This window comes from Odontesthes bonariensis, chromosome 6, assembly GCF_027942865.1.
Source record: "Odontesthes bonariensis isolate fOdoBon6 chromosome 6, fOdoBon6.hap1, whole genome shotgun sequence".
NCBI lineage: Eukaryota > Metazoa > Chordata > Actinopteri > Atheriniformes > Atherinopsidae > Odontesthes > Odontesthes bonariensis.
In genome coordinates this window covers 2,131,995-2,157,532 of record NC_134511.1, presented here as the reverse complement: position 1 = coordinate 2,157,532, position 25,538 = coordinate 2,131,995, and the positions used below count along the sequence as shown (strand labels likewise).

The 25,538-nt window shown below is 42.5% G+C and overlaps 2 protein-coding genes across 2 annotated transcripts; one reads left to right on the top strand and one right to left on the bottom strand.

Annotated features, from left to right (window-relative positions):
* Positions 1–1,572: 1,572 nt before the first annotated feature.
* Positions 1,573–5,561, bottom strand: srp19 (signal recognition particle 19). The gene is made up of 5 exons (XM_075468888.1): positions 5,368–5,561; positions 4,578–4,653; positions 4,337–4,408; positions 3,234–3,342; positions 1,573–2,015 (listed from the first exon to the last, which is right to left on the bottom strand). The coding sequence occupies exons 1-5, from the start codon at positions 5,403–5,405 to the stop codon at positions 1,885–1,887; spliced, it is 426 nt and encodes a 141-aa protein (XP_075325003.1). The 5' UTR covers positions 5,406–5,561; the 3' UTR covers positions 1,573–1,884.
* A 4,283-nt stretch (positions 5,562–9,844) lies between these two features.
* Positions 9,845–25,103, top strand: LOC142381808 (serine/threonine-protein phosphatase 2A catalytic subunit beta isoform). The gene is made up of 8 exons (XM_075467043.1): positions 9,845–10,277; positions 14,831–14,869; positions 16,039–16,209; positions 20,545–20,718; positions 20,836–20,925; positions 21,920–22,081; positions 22,167–22,285; positions 24,403–25,103. Exons 1-8 carry the CDS (start codon positions 10,176–10,178, stop codon positions 24,473–24,475), a joined length of 930 nt encoding a protein of 309 aa, XP_075323158.1. The 5' UTR covers positions 9,845–10,175; the 3' UTR covers positions 24,476–25,103.
* The last annotated feature ends 435 nt before the right edge of the window (positions 25,104–25,538 follow it).

Sequence of the window (25,538 nt, the reverse complement as noted above, 5' to 3'; positions counted from 1 at the left end):
AGCTGCTACCTATCTTTATGAGAAGCATCCAGCGGTTAGCTCAGTCTATGTTCTTGATAACAACCAAAGACCAAAACTGATTGATGGTAAATCAGAGCCTCTGTCAGAGAACAGCAGGCTGGTGCTGGTGGGCCACGGAGCCGGAGACGCCTCAGGAGAGATGAGACTGTCAGGGTACAGAGCCCGAGATGTGGCCAGAATCATCCAAAGCACCTCCAGGGTCAGCGACAAAATCCAAAGCACCAGAGTGGTGGCCTGTGAGGTGGGATCAGACGAAGGGTTCGTAGAAAGCGTGCTGAAGGAGCTCCACGGAGCCGGCGTCGAGACGGAGCTGCACCTGTGGAACACGGTTGTCCAGGTCACAGAGAAAGGCCAGATCATCACCGAAGAAGTCTCCGGGGACGGACTGCAGTGGAGACATGAAGACCCCAGCAAGAAAGTGGTGGCAACCATTGACAGGAATGGAGCGGTGACAAGAAGGCACGAGTCTGGCAGCAAAGGAGAGATTATTTTCACCACAGAAAGAAACATTCTAAAAAAACCTAAAAATAACCCTGCAGCCGAAGTGAACCAAAGGAAAAAATACAGGGCCGAATGGCCAGAAGCTCCAAAAATATTCATTGACACCACGTAACGAGTCTGTAGTGTTGGAATAAACTAGTTTAATAGTAAGAGAACATGTGTTTATCTCATAAAACAGACCAGGAGGTGTAACTAGCGCTAACTAATTAGCTGGTTAAACATTTTAGTTGAAACATAGTACGACATGATAACGAACACCAGAGGCAAATAAAGAGGGAGGGGTGATCAAACACTCCTGACTCCTCATTGGTTCGAAGTTTTCATGTCTGCCATGGACAGCCAATAGGAAGCCTGCTTCTTCCACATCTTCTCACGCGGATTTTGTGACTTTTTTTTAAACATTTGGTCTGATTCTAGCTTAACTGATATTTTTAGTCCACGTTGAGTAAAAATATTGTAACTGCCACATTTCTATTTCTACATGTTTTGTGTAGCTTTATATTAATTTTGCGAAGAGCCACCAGAGGGCGCTGTGGTGTCAGAGTAGGGTCGTGCTGAGTAGCGATGAGTCAAGAAGAAGCGATCTCAGAAGGCATAAAGAAAGAAAGTATGGACACAAGTTTAAGAAAAGAAGCAAACCAAGAAGAAAGCCTAATTCCTTAGCCAATGAGGTATTTAGTCTGTTTTTATGTTGTAGAAGTAGTTTTATTTGCCAATTGTCTTTATTTCAAGCAAGCTATATGTGTTCCTGTCCGTGTTTAGTTTTCACGGTGTGTTTATGAGTCCATACCAAGATGGATTCAATAAAAATGCATCAGTTGAGAAAACCACTTGTGTCTGTCTGTCTCTGGAGGAATTATAAATATCATTTGATGTTTGTGCTGCTGCAGTTCTTCCTCCATAAGGTACAGCGGCACTGGCAAACCTTATATTATATTATATTATATATCACATAAACTGCGATGAGCCGACGGGAACTTCAGCGTGCTGCTGATTACGAGCCTGGGCTGCTTCTTCAAGGGCGACGGAGGAAATTACAACACAACAAAGTGAGAAAATGAAGCATTTATTCATCGTGAGAGGCAGAGGGAAGCCAACAAAATGTGGAGGAAGGTTTGAGGAGAAATGTCTGTCTCGTGCATCTTTTTCTGTCTCTCAATCCAAAACTTAGGATTTCTCTGATGAAAAACACAGAGTTTGTAATACGAGTGAAAATATAAAGTTTTTAAATTTTTCAGGGTCAACAAACCCTTCAAGGAGCAAAACTTGCAGCAGTTAATGGTCTGATTCACGCTTCTTCATCATTTACCTCAAATCAGGAATTAAATTAAGAAAACAAAATAACAGGTCATCTCCACGAGTCTATTTCTTCTTCTTCTTGCTCTTCTTCCCCCCCTCTCCCTGCTGAGAGCTGGTGTCACCTCCTCCGCTCTTCTGGGTGCGAGTCTTTAGTTTGGGGATCATCTCTGCGACGTAGATCATCACATCCTTACCTGAGAGAGTAAAAACCAAACATCTTTAAAACCAAACATCCTTACCTGGGAGAGTAAAAAACAAAAATCTTTACCTGGCAGAGTAAAAAACAAAAATCTTACAAATACGAAGTGATACGAAGGGAGAGAAAATAGGGTCAAGAGATTGTGAGGTCTGACTTTTTCCTGGAGAACCATTTTGGGATGCAAATGTATTACTCTGTTGAACGCATATTGTTTTGAGAAGCAAAACGCTTTATTTTTTAAACCTCAGCCAACTAGCCGGACTACCTTCATCAACACCAAAACGAGGCTGGAACTCTGCTCACAGGACGCAGCAGGGGGTAAGAAGATGTTCAGAAATGATGTTGCTGATATGGGATGTTATACAGCTTCATGTCAGAAGAGGCAAACTATCCCTTTAAAGAGGCGAACTGTCCCTTTAAGTGATATTTTAAACTGGAACTACTACAGTGAAGACAATTCAACTTGGCTGTAAATGCAGGAGTTTTTTTTTTTTTTTAATTTATTTTGAAATACGTGCTTTTATGTTGAAACAAGTAAAACAGGAAGTAGCGCCGGTTAGCTCTGTTAGCTTCACACCTGTAGCGGTGATGTTAGCTGCTAGTTTATCTTTATTTTAATCACTCCATGCTTTGTGGTGTTTGCTGTAACTGTGTGAATGTGATGCATTCAACAGACTTTCACAATAATAAAACCTGCGTTAATGCGCCATAAAATATTCATCGGCGTTAAATAATTAACAAGTTAACGCGATAATAACGAGTTAACTCGCCCAACCCTAGTTAAAATAGTATTTTTTCTGTATGAAACTTCTTCTGCTTGGCTTGATAAGTATAATCAACACGTAGTAGCTCCTCAGTTCTGTTTCACACTCAGGTGGAAATAAGTTCTCGTGGAAAAAGCTTCAGTTCGAGCTAATTTCACACCAAAATCCTGGAAGTTTGCAGCCGCTCTGCCGTCTTCAGACATGTCACTGTGTTTCACACACACCACATTCAGCTGCTTACAGATAACGCACAGCATGATACTTCATCACATATATCATAGTATATAGACTGTGTTGTCTCTTGAACTTATTGGTGGCTTTTGGGGGTGTCTTCTGTCAGCATGACAACAAATTCATGTGTTTTTAACGACCGTTACCTCCCAAAACTTTGCTTTGTAAAGCCACAGCAGATGTGTGATTGCAAACCAAACACTCAGAGTGGGACTTACGGGAGCTGAACTTCTCCTGACACAGGCTGCCGTCATCCTGCTTTATCTGAACTCTGACCCGGCCTCTGAACTGCACGTCCCTGTTCCACTCCCTGGGGTGCATCTTGTTCTGAAAACACACACATAAGCATCATCGCACTGGAAAAAAAATCTAAGTCTTACCAAGTATATTTGTCTCATTTCTAGTCAAAATATCTCATTACACTTAATATAAGACACAACTGCCTAACAAGTGCTATTTCAGCCAGATATAGGGACTTGTTTGAAGACAATACATCTGGAATATCTTGTTAAATGAAAAAGTCTTGAAAACAAATTGTTTTGAGTCACATATCACATGAAACAAGCTTTTTTTTTTACATTTGAAGAGGTTTTTAAGCTAATTTCAAGGTCACTTTTATCTCAAAAGTCCTAAATATCACATTTTATTTCAAGAAATCTTGACAAGCTTAATTACACTTAATAGAAGACACAACTGCCTTCACATGAAAAAAAATGCCCCTCCAAAAATAATTAAAAAAAACAACAAATGAAAGACGTTTTTTCTTGAAATAAGCAAAAAAAAATCTGCCAATGGAACTAGTGAAAATCGGCTTGTCAAGATTTCTTGAAATAAAATGTGATATTTAGGACTTTTGAGTTAAAAGTGATCTTGAAATTAGCTTAAAAACCTCTTCAAATGAAAAAAAAAAGCTTGTTTCATATGAAATATGACTCAAAACAATTTGTTTTCAAGACTTTTTCATTCAACAAGATATTCCAGATGTATTGTCTTCAAACAAGTCCCTATATCTGGCTGAAATAGTACTTGTTAGGCAGTTGTGTCTTATATTAAATGTAATGAGATATTTTGACTAAAAATGAGACAAATATACTTGGTAAGATTTAGATTTTTTCCAGTGTAACAAGCATTTCAAAGTCCTAATATCACATCTTATTTCAAGAAATCTTGACAAGCCGATTTTCACTAGTTCCATTGGCAGATTTATTTGCTTATTTCAAGCAAAAACGTCTTTTATTTGTTGTTTTTTTACTTATATTTGGAGGGGCATTTTTTCCAGTGCGTGCACCGTGTTTAACCCCCGCCTGAGAGATGCTCTGACCTCCATGTAGACGTTCATCCCCGCAGCCGTCAGGACGTCTTTGATCTCGCCGCAGGACGGATTCTCCACCGCCTGCAGACACACATTCAATCATTTCCTCCACCCCAGAGCACAGAGCACCCGGTCTGTGTGTCCAAACAGCCCAAAAATAACAATAAAAGAGCTCTGAAGTTATATGTTGTATTTATTCTGGTGCAGACAAGATGTTCACAAGAAAAGTGCAGAAAATGAGAAGCTTCACCTTCTCTGTGGGGATCCTGCGTCCTTCTGCCAGCGTCTTCTTGCTGTTGATGTAGACGGGATAGAGGCAAATGAACCTGAAACACACCACGCACAGCTGTTCAGATCTGGCACAACAATAAAAACTTTAAACTCAACACAGAGCACTCATCTCTCTGAGTATTTATTATTTAAATATTATTTATTTATATCTAAGAGGATTTCAAGAGAATTTAGTTTCATGACAATAAAGAAAAAGGCTGTGAACACATTTCAATCATTTCTTTAGCATTTAACTGAATAAAAACACGGAGGGACAGTAAATATAAAGCTAAAACAACTCATTACACGTCATGCTTAAGAGCCACCAAATACGGAAAGAGCGAGAGGTCAAAGTTAATCTAAACCTACCCAACTTTATTACTATCTGCTTTGAGACAGAAGGGGGAAAAAAACTGACTTTAGTTGTTATTTACTAGTGTTTCTTATTACAAGCACTTCAGTGTGGAATAGTAGGACAGATGTTTTATTAAATTTAATAGCAAACATGAATAGCAAATATTAGCGCCTTGATTCTGTTGAATTGGACTGTTTAAACCAAAAAAAATGCTACTTTTTTATTTTCAATCGTAATTTAATGTATGCCGAATTGTGGAACAGTTCTTCCACACCAACATGTTCACGTGAATGGCAAACATTAGGCAGGTTAAACTAGAAGGTGGCCTTGTTTTTCTTAAATTAGCAGTCTTAACAGTGAGGTTCGCCGCCTCAGCGCAGGGCTAGTGCTGTTAGCTTTAGCTTAGCTAACTCACCTCTCCTTATCAGCGGGGTTTTGGGTTAAATGAGCCATAGCAGCGGTCGATCCTGGACTGGAGTTGATTTCAATCGTTAAATCACACGATGAACGCCAAGATCTTTTGTATTATTTCATCACATTCATGGCACGTTCAACACGCAACCATACGTGTGTTTTTGCACCTTGTTCGTTGACTTTTAAGGTGGGTAACCATAGTGACTGTGAGCGTCATACCGCCACCTACTGCACCGGAGTGTGAAGTTCATCTGCGCATCCATTTTCTATACCTGGCTGATCCGGAGGTTTAATTTGTGCCAATAAACGTGTTCATATACGGTCACTGAGGCAAAAAAAAAAAAAAATGGAGGAAGAACTCGTATCTAATTTTCTATTTGAATAATAAAGACGAAATATCAAGTTTAACCCTCCTGTTGTCTTGCGGGTCAAAAGTGACCCACCACCATGTTTAGCTGTAGAAAAAATACCTTAAACTGTCTTTTTCCAACTTGAAATGTTATGCCTTTTCCTAAAGGGACCCCATCATTAGAAAAAGTCATACTTTATTTTTGTTTATGTTTCCATGTGGGCTGTACACCACTGGGGTACAAAGATTGTCTTATGGGTCATTTTTGACCCGTGAATTATAAAAACATTTAAACACCAGAAAAAAGTTCACTGCTTTTTTTCCCTTTCAATATAATTAATTCAGAAGTAATTACTTCACATTTATATAATAGCAATAATAAACCTTTATTATGTAAAAGAAAACTGAGAAAACAAGAAAACTGTTGGTCTGTGGACCAAAGTGTAATCCTGAAAACTGGTGATTGTCTTTTTGAAGACAAATGCAACTACTGGAGCATTGACTCGTGCCACCATATATAGCCGGCATGAAATCTTGACGTCATCAACACCGGCAACCATGCTAGAGGCTTAAGGCCCTACGCAGTGCGGTCCGATCTGCTGAGTGCATCATCGGTAGGAAACTCCCAACCCTTCATCTACCACACAAGCTGTCTCCGTAGAGGTGCAGGATTCTAAAAGACGGCCATCCCCCATCCCTCAGACTGTTCACCATCCCTCAGACTGTTCACCATCCTTCAGACTGTTCACCATCCCTCAGACTGTTCACCATCCCTCAGACTGTTCACCATCCTTCAGACTGTTCACCATCCCTCAGACTGTTCACCATCCCTCAGACTGTTCACCATCCCTCAGACTGTTCACCATCCCTCAGACTGTTCACCATCCCTCAGACTGTTCACCATCCCTCAGACTGTTCACCATCCTTCAGACTGTTCACCATCCCTCAGACTGTTCACCATCCCTCAGACTGTTCACCATCCTTCAGACTGTTCACCATCCTTCAGACTGTTCACCATCCCTCAGACTGTTCACCATCCCTCAGACTGTTCACCATCCTTCAGACTGTTCACCATCCCTCAGACTGTTCACCATCCTTCAGACTGTTCACCATCCTTCAGACTGTTCACCATCCCTCAGACTGTTCACCATCCCTCAGACTGTTCACCATCCCTCAGACTGTTCACCATCCTTCAGACTGTTCACCATCCTTCAGACTGTTCACCATCCCTCAGACTGTTCACCATCCTTCAGACTGTTCACCATCCCTCAGACTGTTCACCATCCCTCAGACTGTTCACCATCCTTCAGACTGTTCACCATCCCTCAGACTGTTCACCATCCTTCAGACTGTTCACCATCCCTCAGACTGTTCACCATCCTTCAGACTGTTCACCATCCCTCAGACTGTTCACCATCCCTCAGACTGTTCACCATCCCTCAGACTGTTCACCATCCCTCAGACTGTTCACCATCCCTCAGACTGTTCACCATCCCCCAGACTGTTCACCATCCCTCAGACTGTTCACCATCCTTCAGACTGTTCACCATCCCTCAGACTGTTCACCATCCCTCAGACTGTTCACCATCCTTCAGACTGTTCACCATCCCTCAGACTGTTCACCATCCTTCAGACTGTTCACCATCCCTCAGACTGTTCACCATCCTTCAGACTGTTCACCATCCCTCAGACTGTTCACCATCCCTCAGACTGTTCACCATCCCTCAGGCTGTTCACCATCCCTCAGACTGTTCACCATCCTTCAGACTGTTCACCATCCCTCAGACTGTTCACCATCCTTCAGACTGTTCACCATCCCTCAGACTGTTCACCATCCCTCAGACTGTTCACCATCCTTCAGACTGTTCACCATCCCTCAGACTGTTCACCATCCCTCAGACTGTTCACCATCCTTCAGACTGTTCACCATCCCTCAGACTGTTCACCATCCCTCAGACTGTTCACCATCCTTCAGACTGTTCACCATCCCTCAGACTGTTCACCATCCCTCAGACTGTTCACCATCCCTCAGACTGTTCACCATCCGTCAGACTGTTCACCATCCCTCAGACTGTTCACCATCCCTCAGACTGTTCACCATCCTTCAGACTGTTCACCATCCCTCAGACTGTTCACCATCCTTCAGACTGTTCACCATCCCTCAGACTGTTCACCATCCTTCAGACTGTTCACCATCCCTCAGACTGTTCACCATCCCTCAGACTGTTCACCATCCTTCAGACTGTTCACCATCCCTCAGACTGTTCACCATCCCTCAGACTGTTCACCATCCCTCAGACTGTTCACCATCCCTCAGACTGTTCACATCCCTCAGACTGTTCACCATCCCTCAGACTGTTCACCATCCCTCAGACTGTTCACCATCCTTCAGACTGTTCACCATCCCTCAGACTGTTCACCATCCCTCAGACTGTTCACCATCCTTCAGACTGTTCACCATCCCTCAGACTGTTCACCATCCCTCAGACTGTTCACCATCCTTCAGACTGTTCACCATCCTTCAGACTGTTCACCATCCCTCAGACTGTTCACCATCCTTCAGACTGTTCACCATCCCTCAGACTGTTCACCATCCCTCAGACTGTTCACCATCCTTCAGACTGTTCACCATCCCTCAGACTGTTCACCATCCCCCAGACTGTTCACCATCCTTCAGACTGTTCACCATCCTTCAGACTGTTCACCATCCCTCAGACTGTTCACCATCCCTCAGACTGTTCACCATCCCCCAGACTGTTCACCATCCTTCAGACTGTTCACCATCCTTCAGACTGTTCACCATCCCTCAGACTGTTCACCATCCCTCAGACTGTTCACCATCCCTCAGACTGTTCACCATCCCTCAGACTGTTCACCATCCCCCAGACTGTTCACCATCCTTCAGACTGTTCACCATCCTTCAGACTGTTCACCATCCCTCAGACTGTTCATCATCCTTCAGACTGTTCACCATGCTGCCTTCTGGTAGGCGGTACAGAAGCATCCGGTGTGGCACCTGCAGAATGCAGAGCAGTTTCTATCCTGAGGCCATCAGGCTCCTAAATGAACTATAATGCACTCTCATCACTTTACACACATGCCTACCTCCACTGCTGTTTGCTCCACAACATGCAATATTGCACAATATTGTATTATGTTTCTAGGTTAGTATAGGTCTTAGATTAGCATAGACTATTATGTGTATTATATAGAAATAGAAAAATACTTTTTTCATCCCCCAATGGGGGAAATTCAAATAAGTCAAGTAGCTCAACATTTTGTTTAAATATTTACAATGATTGTATTAACAACAACAATAATAATACCAATTCTAGTAAAAAAAAAATACTACTAACTAATAATAATAATAAATGACTAAATAAACAAATAAATAATAAAAATAAATAAATAAATTTTGAAAAAGTATAGCCCTAGTAATTAGCTCTAGTATCCATATTGCCTATTTATTGTCAGAGTACTTATGTCATGTCATGTTAGGGCATGTTATGTCTTGTTATGGTAGCTGCTGTACGGTGTCCTGTCCGACTCTGATTCTGTGCATCTGACAATAAAAGACTTGAAACTTGAACATATTAGAGAGTCTGAAGTCACCAGCAAGTGTAAAACTCCCGAAAAACACAAACCTACACTTTCATAATATATTTCTTCAATTTCAGTTTTTTTTTTTCCAAATAAACAGACACTGTGTCTATCATTTATGGAAGTTTTTCTGTGCCATCAGAGTTTGAATAGGAATTTCTAATATTGAATTTTTACAGAATCCAAATCAGACTTTGAATTTGAAAAACCAGCAGTGTGAAAAGAAAAATTCTAAAAACAAACATCAGTATGAAAAAATTCAACATCTAAAAAAAAAATCAGTGGAAAAAAATTGAATTTTTAAATGTCTAATTTTTTTACACGGATTTTTTTTTTTTTAAGAATAATTTTTTTTTTTTTACACTCTTGGTTTTTCAAATTCAAAGTCTGATTTTGATGCTGTAAAAATTCAATATTAGAATTCCTATTCAAACTCTGATGGCACAGAAAAACTTCCATACATGTCCACCTGGTGGCGATGGTGCGCCGAGTCTGCGCGTTGCTGAGATACCCGGATGTTATTGAGGCTAGCTCTTTTAGCACATCGGCTAGCTGCTGCGACGCTGCTGCCTTCTGCCGCATCGGGGACTTTCGACCATTTTGACTCCCCCGGCCCAAATTAATTTGGTTTTTAACATTGGAAACTCAATATAAGTCGTTTATCATGATATAAGTTAATTAAACGGATCGTTGATTTTTAGGTTTTATCGCTGATTTTCCAACCGGTTTGGCGGGACTAGATCGGGTTAACAAGGCTAAGGCGGCTAGCGCTGAGACACAGGCCCGTTTGTTTTGTGGGGAGCTAACACAGTTAGCTTACAGTTAGCTCACAGTTAGCTTGGCAAGCTACCGCTGCTGTCATGGAAGACAAATCATTCACTAAAGAACTAGACCAATGGATCGAACAGCTGAACGAGTGCAAGCAGCTAACGGAAAACCAAGTCAGGACACTCTGTGAGAAGGTAAGTGTGTTTTTTTTGTGTTTTTTTACTCCGACTCTGTTGACCTAATTTTTTTGTTGCGGCCTTGTGTTTGCCACAAGCGGCTCCGGCTTATTCCTGGAATGAGGTAACGCTACGGAAGAGTTTTGTCGCCCGATTTTTCGACCATTACCAATACTTTCGTTTATTAACATCAGAAAAGTTAACCAGTTGGGAGACCTTTTTGTATTCTTGAGAATCGGTCAGACCGTGTCGGTGTTGGCGGCTGGATGAGAGGCTTTCCGTCGGCTCAGAACAGGCCGAAAATTCGCCTCTTAACACCAGTAAATAGATGGAGCCCTCAATACCATCCACCTTCTAACGAGAATAAATCTTCTTCACCGACTGGTTTACCGATGTGTGGTTCCCAGTATGCAATGATTTTACTTCTGTTTTAAGAGTTTTATCGCTGGTTAATGTGTGTGTACGTGCAATGATTCGCACCGCGCCCTCTTTATTGATCAACCTTTTTTTTTTTTTACTTTTTTTTTTGAGAGAGTGAGCATTGATCAAAGTTATTCAACATACATATTTTTCTTATTCCCACCCCACCATGCTGTCAATACAAAAAAATAAGAAAAAAAAGCTGAGTAATAAAAATAAACATAGTGACTGAAAAGTACACCCCAAGTGTTACACTAGAAAAAAACTTCCAGACATGGAAATATACAAAATTAAAATAATAAAGACAATAATGATACAAAATAAATAAATAAAGAAAGAGTGGATATTCAGGACAGTACCAGCAGGCTATTTGCTTTCTTTAATTGTCACTCCACAGGTCTTCTGAGGTCTCAGAGTCTTCATTCCCGTTTACTTTTCAGTCATGTTAGAGGGCTTCAAGCTTCTCAAAATAAGATAAAAGTGGGGCCCAAGTTTCGTGGAATTTTTGGGTCGATCCTCTAAGGCAATATTTTATTAATCAACCGTTTTGTTGCCTAAACCCGACCGGCCTTCCAGGTTGATAACCGGTTCCGTTGCATTTCTGCTGCCTGGATCGTTTAAAGTTGGGCTAAAACAGAAGCCTGTGCTCTGTTTTCTGTTTGTGACTCGGATGAAATGAGAGAAAATGAGCTGTTCAGTTGGTGTGAGCACATTAATCCAAACAGGGGAAGTAAATACTGAGCATTTAACTAAGTTAAAGGTGCAGATTTAAACTTTTTCTTATGGAAATCAAATCCAAATCAGATTGAATTTATTTATATAGCACATTTCATGTAAAAAACGATTCAAAGTGCTTCACATAAAATAAAAGCATTGCAGCAGGGAGTGGAAGAAGCATTAACATAAAAGAATATAAAGAGAAACAAATAAAATCATTTAAATGAATTTAAAAACCAGCAACAGTCCAGATAAGTTCAAAGATATCGTGCAGATTTCATGCATAGACACATGAGAACAGAAATGTCTTTAACCTGGATTTAAAAATGTCTCCATTTGGTGAAAGTTTAATCTCCACTGGCAGTTTGTTCCACTTGTTTGCAGCAGAACAGCTAAGTGCTGCTTCTCCATGTTTAGTCTGGACTCTGGACTGTGTATTATTTCATGTAAAATGCCTCTAAACCTCCTCACTTAAAGATAAACTGCTGTCATGTGTTGGATTAGAGCGCCGTTGGGTCTGATAGGCACTGTTATATGGATATGAATCTATATTTTTAAAGGTATTCTTCTTAACTCATTGGCTACCAGCCATTTTCAGTTCAGAGCCACCCATACTGCCAAGTGTTTTTCAGTATTTTGACTGATATTCCAAGACCCACAGAAAAGTGTGTCTTATGACTATGTACACACCGAAATTACCAAACGAAAGAGTAGACTCTCTTCTTTCATCAGGAAAAAAAAGTTTGTTTCTACCATTTTCAGTCCTTTAGTAATAGACAGTAGAACATAGGTTGGTTTCACCAAAAACAGCTGTTTGACCCAAAAAACGGAGAGTTTTATGGGCTCAGTTTGGGGTGAAACAAAGACTTATTGATGGTCCTTCTCCTGTAAGGATTGGCTGCTCCCAGGTTACAGGTGCGGAATGTGAGGGTGTTATGAGCCAGGGTGCATTATGGGATGGCACGGCCGTCTTTGGTTGTCCCACTCCACTTTGCCTGCAGAACATTTTCCTGTTGACCACTGGACCTCTGCTCGTTTTTACTTCTGCCAGACTCTGGCTGTGTTCGACCATCAGACAGGATGCAGAGCGTTTACCCACAATGCATTTCGCTCCTGCCCGAGCCGAAATCAGCCGGCCTGAAGCTGATTTCTCTTAAGCTCTAAACTCTGTAAACTTTAGCAACATTTGAAACATTTTCAGGTGAGAAAGTAGTCGTTTAGATCCCCAACGTGTTGCAAACCTGACAAAATACCGGCTGTTTACAATTTTGTTCCCACGAATTCGGCGCTACTAAAGCTAGCCGCAGTGAGCAACGCACTTCCGGTTATTTTCACAAAATAAAATACCCGTTGCTTTTTATCATAGGGAAAGCCATTACCATACAATTGGTGCTTTTGTTTTGAAAACAGGAAGTGAACCTACCCTCGTTGTAGCTAGCTTGAAACTGCCGTTTTTGACAGGAAATGACAATCGGCGACGTCGCGTTACGTTGCATCTTGGGTAGTTTGAGTATGAGTAGTAACCTCATGATGCATACCCAACATTTAGGAGGATCTAGTATGCATCCGGGAACTTCTCGCTTACTCAAACTCGCATACTAACTCAGAAAGTTAGTATGAGTAGTAGGAGAAGTATGCGGTTTGGAACACAGACTCTGCCTCTCTTAGGTGCTCTCTTTAAACCCAGTAATGTCACTGACCTGTTCCTCGTTCACCGGACTAGTTTTAGCATCCGTTTCCTTTTAGTTTCACTAAGTTTTCCAAACTTTCGTTGCCCCGGTTCCGGCTTTTCTTCAGATGTGTTGCTGTTGTGCATAAAATGTTCGTTCATGAGCGGTTTAAATCTTTGCATTTTACACCATTTTCCTTTCTCAGTTTGTAGAATTAAATCGGGTGTGAAGCGGGTCCCAGAGGAGACGGACTTAAATGTTCTTAATGACGGTCGCAGCTCCATTTGGCCGTTTAATGGGATGGTTTGATGCATGTGGACTGAGAGATAAAACCTGTAACGGTGATTCTGTCAGGTGTGAAATCAGGTTTTTATTAGAGCAGAGCGACAGTGAGCCGACTCGCAGTCTGAATCTAACCAAACTAAATGATCTCAGTCTGCTTTGAGAAGCTGGATTTCGCATAGTTTCATGTTGACGGTCGTTCCTCGTCTTTTAGACGCTGACTTTAAAGGCCTGTCGGGCTCGTTCTGTTCAGAGCATTCAGTTTTGCTGCACCCAGAGACGCACCTTTGTTCCTCCAGGTGTGTCTCTGACTCACATGGATCCACATACCTCTGACTCTGACCTCACAGCAGCTTTTATTGATCACATGTTTCTGCTTCTGCAGAGCAAACGTGCTCGTTGCTCCCCGTCCTCTCCGTGTTCCTCTCACCAGCGTTAGCGACCACGTTCATTACAGCCGATGCCACCAAAGCAGCCCGTTTCTGCAGAAAAAACGGCTTCTTCTCTTAAAGCCCTTAAAGTCCCGTTTCTGCTGAAACTGAACTGTCTGAATCGATATTTGTGCATCAAATCGGATCAGAACCTCTTTGGAAATGAACTGATGGGTGAAATCGGTAGTGATGCTAACTAGCTAAACCTTTTCTAAAACGTGCATTTTCTCTGTTTACGTGCACATTTGGTGTTTGAGGACCCGGGACTGGAAGCACGTGACCTGAATTGTTTCCGTTCAGGCATTTAAGTCGATAAAGTTGGTGCTGAAAAGCTGGGATGTGGTGACTTAAAGCTGAGAACATCTGGAAAAGATGAGTGGTGGTTGGCCTGGAAACCAACCCGGTGACATGTTTGTTGTAGTTTTTATCAGCGAACGCGTTCCACCTTATTTTTAACCCGACTGCCATGAAGACGCGTCTGTATCAGGAGATTTTCTGTTTGTCTGCCTGAACAGATTCACCTCTTTCTGCTTTCTCTCTGTCTGCCTCCTGTTAAACTAAATGTTCCCTAACGCAGAGGGGTGGGTATCGGCAAACAAGTCGCGATTCGATTCGAATCATGATTCACATGCCACGATGCATCACGATAAAAAAAAAAATTCAGCCATTACCAGTGGCTGACTGGCTGTGTATGATCTGGATAGTGTCTTCAATTGATACATAACTCAAAGCAAATCAATTTATAACTGTATTTGTTGAAACAACTTTTGGAGGTATTGCCATTAAAATAAATATTACTGGACACACTCATCACAAAAAGGGCATAGGCTTTATAAAACTATAAATAAATATTGCAAACATCCCTTGCAGCGAAATGCATCAATTGCATGTGTCCTATCATTAAAGGTGTAAAAAGCCCAAAAAAATAAATAAATCGATACTTGGGGTCAAGAATCGATGCAGTAGAAAGTGAAAATTTAGAATCGCGAGGCATCGCCATGACTATTATTTTGCACACCCCAACTAACGGATCTGTTTGTTTCCTCTTCAGGCCAAGGAGATTCTGACCAAGGAGTCCAACGTTCAAGAGGTGAGTTTTCATCGAATCGTCGCTGAGTTACGGTCTAAGTCCCGTTGGTTATGAGCTGCCTGACCTACAAGCCTCTGAATAATAATACTGTGAGTTTAAAGAGTAAGAATAAGAAAGGATTCTTCTTTTTTCTGAAATGGAGCCGTGAGAAGACGTGTTCGGGTCCGGCTCCACAGGACATTAAATCAATCTGCCAGTTCTTAATTAAAGTCCATTAAAGACATAAATGAGCACAACAGAAAGCTTTCCAGAAGCTTTGAGACTGTTCAGAGGATAATAACGGCCGTCTGTGGCCTCTGCAGCCTGAACAATCTTATTAAAACATGTTAATGTCTGTTTCTATAGCTGCTGAAGAAGGAAACTGACATTACTGACAGAAACTTTGGTTTCAGTGTGGCAGGACGGTCGGTTTCCTTCGCTCCCATCGAAGGATCCGGTGTTTTTCTCAAGTTTTCTCACAGTTTTATCTCTATCCCCCTCGCTGTGAGGTGCACAGAGTGCTGAAACTGGAACAGTTCTCTCATTTTCCAGGGAAATCCGTCTGGTGTGACTTCATTTACTTTAATTTAAGACGGGATGTGACACAGCTGAGAAAATAACTTTATAAGCACCCGTAGGAAAGCTCAGCTTTATTTCTGAGCACCTGTAATCCAGATCAAATCGGTGCATGTTTCAGTTAATATGATTTATTGTTCTCTAACCAGCTCGTAAAGACAGTCAACAAATGACAAACAATCCCGAATCTGAGTGTTAAACCAAGTAAAACCAACTAGAGACTGTGCGTACTTTAGATTTGACTGTGTTCTGTGTCCAATCTGATCAGTTTTTAAATTAAAATCAAACCAAGGGGCCCTGTAAGCATCTCTTTAACATTAGAGACTCATTAAAGTCTTTACGGCTCTTTAAGACTATCTCATGACCCTTTAAAAGCTAAAAGTCTTGTTTCCTCTAATGAAAGGACCGACTGTTTCACATCACTATTAATACCTGATAACAAATAAACTAAGAATCCTCCAGGATGATACTTCAGGCTGCGACGTTAACTGTTAACTTTCCTGTTGGAGCTTCTGTAGCTGCATCAAACTGTTCCTCAGTGTGAGGATGTTTCCTGCTCTGAGCTGTGAAGTGAAACTGTGACCAAACTGTGACGCTGTGGCTCCTCCCTGCAGGTGCGATGCCCGGTGACGGTGTGCGGCGACGTCCACGGCCAGTTCCACGACCTCATGGAGCTCTTTAAGATTGGAGGAAAGTCTCCCGACACCAACTACCTGTTCATGGGAGACTATGTCGACAGAGGCTACTACTCCGTGGAGACGGTCACGCTGCTCGTCACGTTAAAGGTAAACGTTTGATGCTTCCTTTAGCTCCCACCGACATGTTCTGCGCAGCGGTAGCCCTGTTTCACACGGACAGTTGTTACTGTCGCACAACGTGCGCACGTTTGTAGCAGCTTGGTTTGAAGGAGGAAACCGGAGAAAAAGAGGAAAAAATGTTTAGGAGATAAAAGAGAGAATACTGAACAGTGTGTCCAATGTAAAAGCCAGTTAGCTTAGCACGATAGCACAACGTCAATGCTACAGCAGCTCAGCAGAAAGCAGCTAGTTCACATATCGAGTCCACTGAGCGGAACAAACACAAGGGAACATTTCAAATTAGCATTTTAATGGAAATCAGTCGGCTTGTTAGCTGAGAAGGAAGCTAGCAGAGAAGAGAAGGAAGCTAGCAGAGAAGAGAAGGAAGCTAGCAGAGAAGAGAAGGAAGCTAGCAGAGAAGAGAAGGAAGCTAGCAGAGAACAGAAGGAAGCTAGCAGAGAACAGAAGGAAGCTAGCAGGGAACAGAAGGAAGCTAGCAGGGAACAGAAGGAAGCTAGCAGGGAACAGAAGGAAGCTAGCAGGGAACAGAAGGAAGCTAGCAGGGAACAGAATGAAGCTAGCAGAAGGAAGCTAGCAGAGAACAGAAGGAAGCTAGCAGAGAACAGAAGGAAGCTAGCAGAGAACAGAAGGAAGCTAGCAGAGAACAGAAGGAAGCTAGCAGAGAACAGAAGGAAGCTAGCAGAGAACAGAAGGAAGCTAGCAGAGAACAGAAGGAAGCTAGCAGAGAACAGAAGAAAGCTAGCAGAGAACAGATGGAAGCTAGCAGAAGGAAGCTAGCAGAGAAGATAAGGAAGCTAGCAGAGAAGATAAGGAAGCTAGCAGAGAAGATAAGGAAGCTAGCAGAGAAGAGAAGGAAGCTAGCAGAAAAGAGAAGGAAGCTAGCAGAGAAGAGAAGGAAGCTAGCAGAGAAGAGAAGGAAGCTAGCAGAGAAGAGAAGGAAGCTAGCAGAGAAGAGAAGGAAGCTAGCAGAGAAGAGAAGGAAGCGAGCAGAGAAGAGAAGGAAGCTAGCAGAGAAGAGAAGGAAGCTAGCAGAGAAGAGAAGGAAGCTAGCAGAGAAGAGAAGGAAGCTAGCAGAGAAGAGAAGGAAGCTAGCAGAGAACAGAAGGAAGCTAGTAGAGAACAGAAGGAAGCTGAGGCTACTTCTTTTTATCGTATCTAAAATCTGTTGAAATGTCACCAGAACATCAAACCGATGAATGGTTCGTGTCTCTTTTCTCTCTCAGTTAGTTACGGTGTTTATTATCGATGGAATACTCGATTAAATAAAAACCTGTTTGCCACATTCAGGGAAGTGTGAAGTTGCTCGTTGTGTTTTAATTCCAGTGAGAAGAGTTTTCTGCCTGCCAACACTGAGGTGCAATGATGCAGCCGGTGTGCACGGCCAGCTCATTGATCAGAGCCGGTGTGCACGGCCAGCTCATTGATCCGAGCCGGTGTGCACGGCCAGCTCATTGATCCGAGCCGGTGTGCACGGCCAGCTCATTGATCCGAGCCGGTGTGCACGGCCAGCTCATTGATCAGAGCCGGTGTGCACGGCCAGCTCATTGATCAGAGCCGGTGTGCACGGCCAGCTCATTGATCCGAGCCGGTGTGCACGGCCAGCTCATTGATCCGAGCCGGTGTGCACGGCCAGCTCATTGATCAGAATCTGATCAGTCGGATGCTGTTTGTTGAGCAGGTGAAGGAACCTGCTGCCCTTTAAAAATCACCTCCAGTTCCTCGATGGGTTTGAATGACGCCCAGTCATGTGACTGTGTGATCAGCGTATGTGTGGTGGTTTCACCACACAGTCTCACGGTGCGGCCCGGCAGCTGACATCAGGACTCGGGGTGGGATCATGTTTAGGACACAGAGGCCGTCAGTAAGCTGCAGCTTCTTATCTCGTGTTGCTGTTTCACAGCAGAAAACAAAGCGTGTGCGGGCGCTGATGTTTCCACTGGAATCATGGCCAGCGTCAGCTGATCGTGGGACCTCGCTGTTGACAGCTGACACACTGCAGGAAATGCTGAGTCATGTTAAACTGAGGCTGCTGTGGGTGCTGCTGTCTGATTTAAAGGTTATTCAGAAGCTACGGCTGTGTTCGATACTACGTACTACATACTGCGTACTACATACTGCATACTGCGTACTACATACTGCATACTACGTACTACATACTGCATACTACATACTGCGTACTACATACTGCATACTACGTACTACATACTACATACTGCATACTACATACTACATACTGCATACTACGTACTAAATACTGCATACTACGTACTACGTACTGCGTACTGCGTACTACATACTGCATACTACGTACTACATACTACATACTGCATACTACATACTACATACTGCATACTACGTACTAAATACTGCATACTACGTACTGCGTACTGCGTACTACATACTGCGTACTACATACTGCATACTGCGTACTACATACTGCATACTACGTACTACATACTACATACTGCATACTACATACTGCGTACTACATACTGCATACTACGTACTACATACTACATACTGCATACTACATACTACATACTGCATACTACGTACTAAATACTGCATACTACGTACTACGTACTACGTACTGCGTACTACGTACTGCATACTACGTACTACATACTACATACTGCATACTACGTACTACATACTGCATACTACGTACTAAATACTGCATACTACGTACTGCGTACTACGTACTGCATACTACGTACTACATACTACATACTGCATACTACGTACTACATACTGCATACTACGTACTAAATACTGCATACTACGTACTACATACTACATACTGCATACTACGTACTACATACTGCATACTACGTACTAAATACTGCATACTACGTACTACATACTACATACTGCATACTACGTACTACATACTGCATACTACGTACTACATACTACATACTGCATACTACGTACTACATACTGCATACTACGTACTACATACTACATACTGCATACTACGTACTACATACTACATACTGCATACTACGTACTACATACTACATACTGCATACTACGTACTAAATACTGCATACTACGTACTACATACTACATACTGCATACTACGTACTACATACTGCATACTACGTACTACATACTACATACTGCATACTACGTACTACATACTACATACTGCATACTACGTACTACATACTACATACTGCATACTACGTACTACATACTGCATACTACGTACTGCGTACTACATACTGCATACTACGTACTACATACTACATACTGCGTACTACGTACTACATACTGCATACTACGTACTAAATACTGCATACTACGTACTACATACTGCATTCTACGTACTACATACTGCATACTAGGTACTACATACTGCATACTACGTACTGCGTACTACGTACTGCGTACTACGTACTACATACTACATACTGCATACTACGTACTACATACTGCATACTACATACTGCATACTACATACTGCGTACTACATACTGCGTACTACGTACTACATACTACATACTGCATACTACGTACTACATACTGCATACTAATCGATCAGGCAGTATGCAGAGCGTTTACCCACAATGCATTTGGCTCCTGCCCGAGCTGAAATCAGCCGGCCTGAAGCTGATTTCTCTTAAGCTCTAAACTCTGTAAACTTTAGCAACATTTGAAACATTTTCAGGCGAGAAAGTAGTCGTTTAGATCCCCAACGTGTTGAAAACCTGAGAAAATACCGGCTGTTTACAATTTTGTTCCCACGAATTCGGCGCTACTAAAGCTAGCCGCAGTGAGCTAACGCACTTCCGGTTATTTTCACAAAATAAAATACCCGTTGCCTTTTATCAGAGGGAAAGCCATTACCATACAATTGGTGCTTTTGTTTTGAAAACAGGAAGTGAACCTACCCTCGTTGTAGCTAGCTTGAAACTGCCGTTTTGTCAGGAAATGACGATGGGCGATGTCACGTTACGTTGCATCTTGGGTAGTTTGAGTATGAGTAGTAACCTCATGATGCATACCCAACATTTCAGAGAATCTAGTATGCATCCGGGAACTTCTCGCTTACTCAAACTCGCATACTAACTCAGAAAGTTAGTAGGAGTAGTAGGAGAAGTATGCGGTTTGGAACACAGCCCAAATCTTCTCAGAGCTACGGAAGCCCAGAGGGAGTTTGCCCTGAAACCCAAAGTCGAATGAATCCATGAACACTTTGGTTCCATGAATGTGTGTTTTCATACCTGAAAAAGATTAAAAGATGGCGGCGGCCCGTCTTCTGTTGGACTGACCTGATCTGTTCGCCCTCCTGTTCAGGTTCGCTTCCCGGAGCGAATCACCATCCTGCGAGGAAACCACGAGTCACGGCAGATCACGCAGGTGTACGGCTTCTACGACGAGTGTCTGCGGAAATACGGCAACGCCAACGTGTGGAAGTACTTCACAGACCTGTTCGACTACCTGCCGCTCACCGCTCTGGTCGACGGACAGGTAGGAACCTTTCCTCTTTTCGTTTCCTCCCGGTCCAGTTTAATCATTGAACTCATTAAACGATGGATCCTGGACAGAAGGGGAGGAGCTTAAATCTTTCTGCTGTTTCTTCCTCAGATCTTCTGTCTCCACGGAGGGTTGTCTCCCTCCATAGACACTCTGGATCACATACGAGCTCTGGACCGCCTGCAAGAAGTCCCACATGAGGTACGAGCGTGCACGTGCACTCATTTCCACGTGCACAAAGAACAGGACGGCAGCAGTTTGTTAATCTGCTGGACCTCCATCTTTAAAAACTAGGGCTGGGCGAGTTAACACGTTAATTATTAACAACGATACATATTTTATCGCGCATTAACGCAGGTTTCATAAATTTAATTAATTTTTTATAATTTTTGGGGGGATTTTGTGCCGTTAATGGAAAGTTCAGAGAGACAGGAAGCAGGGGGCAGAGAGAGGGGGAACGACACGCAGCACAGGGCCGTCCGATGTGGGACTCAAACCGGGTTTTTATTTTGTAAAAGTCTGTTGCTCACAGGCTTTTATTTTGTAAAAGTCTGTTGCTCACAGGCTTTTATTTTGTAAAAGTCTGTTGCTCACAGGCTTTTATTTTGTAAAAGTCTGCTGCTGTCTGCTGTGGAACAGGAAAAGAAAGTAATCTTTGGATCCACCAAACATGGAGAAGGGTACGGAACTTTTACTCGGCCATTTTCATGTTAAAGTTCTTCCAGACGGCGGAGTCGACAGAACCAAAGTCATCTGTAAACACTGCCAAGTTGAATTGTCTTCTCAGCGTAGTAGTTCCAGTCTAAAATATCACTTAAAGGCAAAACACACAACTGATAGCAGCAAGTCATTCAAGGAAACAGACAGTGGAGCGAGGCTTCTACATAAAAACTACAGAAAGATGCTGATGTTAAAAGTGTGTTTGCACAACAAATGTTATGGCACTTTCATTCATATGGCAGCACATTTAAAATAAAACTAAATGCTAAAAGCTATACGCTACTTTTGGATTCATTTTTGGATTCTGCGTACAAATGCGATTAATCGCGATTAATCAGGGAAATCATGTGATTAATTAGATTAAACATTTTAATCGTTGCCCAGCCCCATTAAAAACGCTTCTGATTCCTCTCTAATGAATCCAGACCGGCTGAAATGATGCGTGACTCTAACTCTCTTCTTCTTCTGCTCTCAGGGCCCGATGTGCGACCTGCTCTGGTCCGACCCCGATGACCGCGGCGGGTGGGGCATCTCTCCCCGAGGTGCCGGCTACACCTTCGGGCAGGACATCTCTGAAACCTTCAACCACGCCAACGGCCTCACCCTGGTGTCCCGCGCCCATCAGCTGGTCATGGAGGTGCGCACGTCGCTCCGACTCCTGAGGGTCACGTGACCTTTTAAAAAAGCTTTTCCCGGTCTAACTGAACCGTTTCTGTCTCCAGGGATACAACTGGGGCCACGACAAGAACGTGGTGACCATCTTTAGTGCTCCAAACTACTGCTACCGCTGCGGTAACCAGGCGGCCATCATGGAACTGGACGACACTCTGAAATATTCTTTGTAAGTGGAAAGATTTTTAACGGTCGGTTTGAAGGCGCCGGGCGTCCCCGATGAGATTTAAACAAACATTTGTCAACATCTCCCAGTGTTTCCCACAGAATTTTTGGAAACTATGGGGGGGGGGGGGTGTATAAATTCACGCGGCGTAAATTTGTGGGACTGCAGATTTTATTTTATTTGATTGATTTGCACACATTCATTCAAATATAACAAATACACAATAAAACAAACAAATTCCTTTAAAAAAGGAATGTGTGCTGGAGATGTCAGAAACCCTTGTGGGCTTATAAGGAAACCTCATCTTGTCATTAAAACCCAATGATAACAATTGTAATAGAAAATATTCACAGGTTAAAACTAAACTTCATGAAAAATATGAATGGATCATATACAGTGAGTACTTATGCCTTTTTGAGAAACTTGAAAAGGTTTTCCTTGATAACAAAGGGTGTGGGAAGTACACAATGAGTTCAGGAACACATCAGAAGTGGTTTGGTGTTGATATCTTTAAAAACAAGAGAGCTATTACAAAATAAAAGTCTAAAATGGAATTAACTATGCACACTGAGTAAATGTTCTACCTAAAATTATTTTTCTGGAAACTAAAAGACTGTGAAAGCTTTATAGTGAGTTCACAAACCCATCCGAAGTGGTTTGGTGTTCATTGGTTGAATATCCAGTGAGAACAAAAAAAGGCGTTGCACTTTAGCGACGGTCCCTAAGCGCTCCGGCTGCCGTAGTTCACTTAGAAATATATTCAGCGCTGTTACTCTGATCTTTCAGGCTTACTTTGGTGAGTTGATAAAGCCTGTGGTATGTTAGTCTTAGTTTTCTGGAAATATTACAATTACAAAGCCGGAAAATAGGCGAATGTCGAATATAAAACCAACTTCACCCCGCTCCGCCTAGTCGGGATGGTTGAACCACACATGCGGGACGGATGAAACACCTTATTTTAAACAGAAACTATTGAGCTTACTATTTTTTTAAGCAACATACCGGACAACATACTAGTGTACCCGTCATTGCTCAAATTTCACATTATTTCTCAGAATATAAATAGGTAAAAAAAATATGTTTGTTAACGAAATCACGATGATTACAGCTGACCTTTATGCACGCGCACCCACTGATCGATAACGTGTGTCAATCGCCCCGACAGCGACTAATAACACATAAACCTTTTTTTCCACTAAACTTCAAAACTCTGACATTGCACACTGTAGGACATGTTTAATTACTAATTCACCTGTTGTATAGTCATATTGGTTGGTTTTCGAGGAAATCGCTGTGTTTAAAAAAATAAAAAATAATTCGCTGTTGGGGATTCAGAAACTATGGCGGCCAAAAGGAAACTATGGCGGGCCGCCATAGTTTCCTCAATGTATGGGAAACACTGATCTCCGCTTCAGATTCAGAGAAGAGATTCACTGAGACCAGCTGAATATGTGGAGATGATTTGGTTAAAGGCTGTGTTCCAAACCGCAACTTTTTGAGTTAGTATGAGTTTGAGTAAGCGAGAAGTTCCCGGATGAGTAAGAGTTTCCCTTAAGCTCTAAACTCTGTAAACTTTAGCAACATTTGAAACATTTTCAGGTGAGAAAGTAGTCGTTTAGATCCCCAACGTGTTGAAAACCTGACAAAATACCGGCTGTTTACAATTTTGTTCCCGCGAATTCGGTGCTACTAAAGCTAGCCACAGTGAGCTAACGCACTTCCGGTTATTTTCACAAAATAAAATACCCGTTGCCTTTTATCATAGGGAAAGCCATTACCATACAATTGGTGCTTTTGTTTTGAAAACAGGAAGTGAACCTACCCTCGTTGTAGCTAGCTTGAAACTGCCGTTTTGACAGGAAATGACGATCGGCGACGTCACGTTACGTTGCATCCTGGGTAGTTTGAGTATGAGTAGTAACCTCATGATGCACACCCAACATTTCAGAGAATCTAGTATGCATCCGGGAACTTCTGCTTACTCAAACTCGCTTACTAACTCAGAAAGTTAGTATGAGTAGTAGGAGAAGTATGCAGCCAATGATTCAGCAGCACCACCCGGCTCATGTTGATGATGTCATCAGGAAGTCGTCCCTAACGACCCTTTTCTCTCTCCCCAGCCTGCAGTTTGACCCCGCCCCTCGCCGCGGCGAGCCTCACGTGACCAGACGCACTCCCGACTACTTCCTGTGAATGTCCAGAACCTTTCCTGTCAGTCATCTATAAGCCCCGCCCACCCCCACCCCCACATCCAACCCCTCGTTTTGGATTTAACGACGATGATTATTACGATGAAGCTGTTCCAGGGAGAATCGGGTCAAACGATTGGCTGTCGAATTGAAGATTTTATGAAAAGGAAACCTAAGGCGCCCCTCCCACAGTGGTGTTGTCAGTATGCGTCATTAATGCTGTGCAACACGTAAACTATCATCTGTTTTCTTTTCTCTTTTTGTTTCTTACATGTTTGAAAACCAGATAATAAAACTACCGACGTGGACCAAATGTGCCATATTCTGATCCTTTTACAGCGCGCGCCACGCGCACCTCTTTCTGTTGATCTTTCTTTTATAGGCCGCACTATAACCCCACCCGACGCCACACCGCCCGCCCGCCCGCCCGATGGCATATGTGCTTATTTTCTGTTGCAAAGATCATTTTAAAAAAGAGGGAAAAAAAAATCTAAAAAAAATAAAAAAAAGTTTGCTTTAAGTAGTCCAGCTGTCAGTTTTAGCTGTCCAGCCTCTGGTCATCTCAGCAAGTATATTACTGTAATTTGAATTAAGACAACAGACATATGAAATAAAATGTCCTATTGACAAACTCCTGGGATCAGTCTGTCTTTTATTCAGTTTGAGGCTTCGCATCAGTTTCCTGATTAAAAAAGGGGAAATGAGACTTTACTGTATTGAAAAGTGACGAAATGAGATGAGCCGCCGTCATTCAGATGGTTATTAATATCAGAAGGTAAGTTCAGCGACTATATTATCACTTCTTCATTTCTATTGGACTGGAATTATGGTTTAAAGCACTCCTACTTCTTTTAGCCTAGCAAGCCAGACCCGTACAGCAAAAAGCTGTACATGGGTCTAGTCACAGATTCTATAATAGGACAGATACGCCACTCACGGTGCATTTCCGGTTTCCAACGAGGCGATTTTGGTTGCAGTTCCACCCTCTTTCCACGTGGGGCGCCCAATTTTGGAGACCAGAATGAATGGAGTCCTATGGAGCTATACGCCCTTTCGTGCCCTTATCT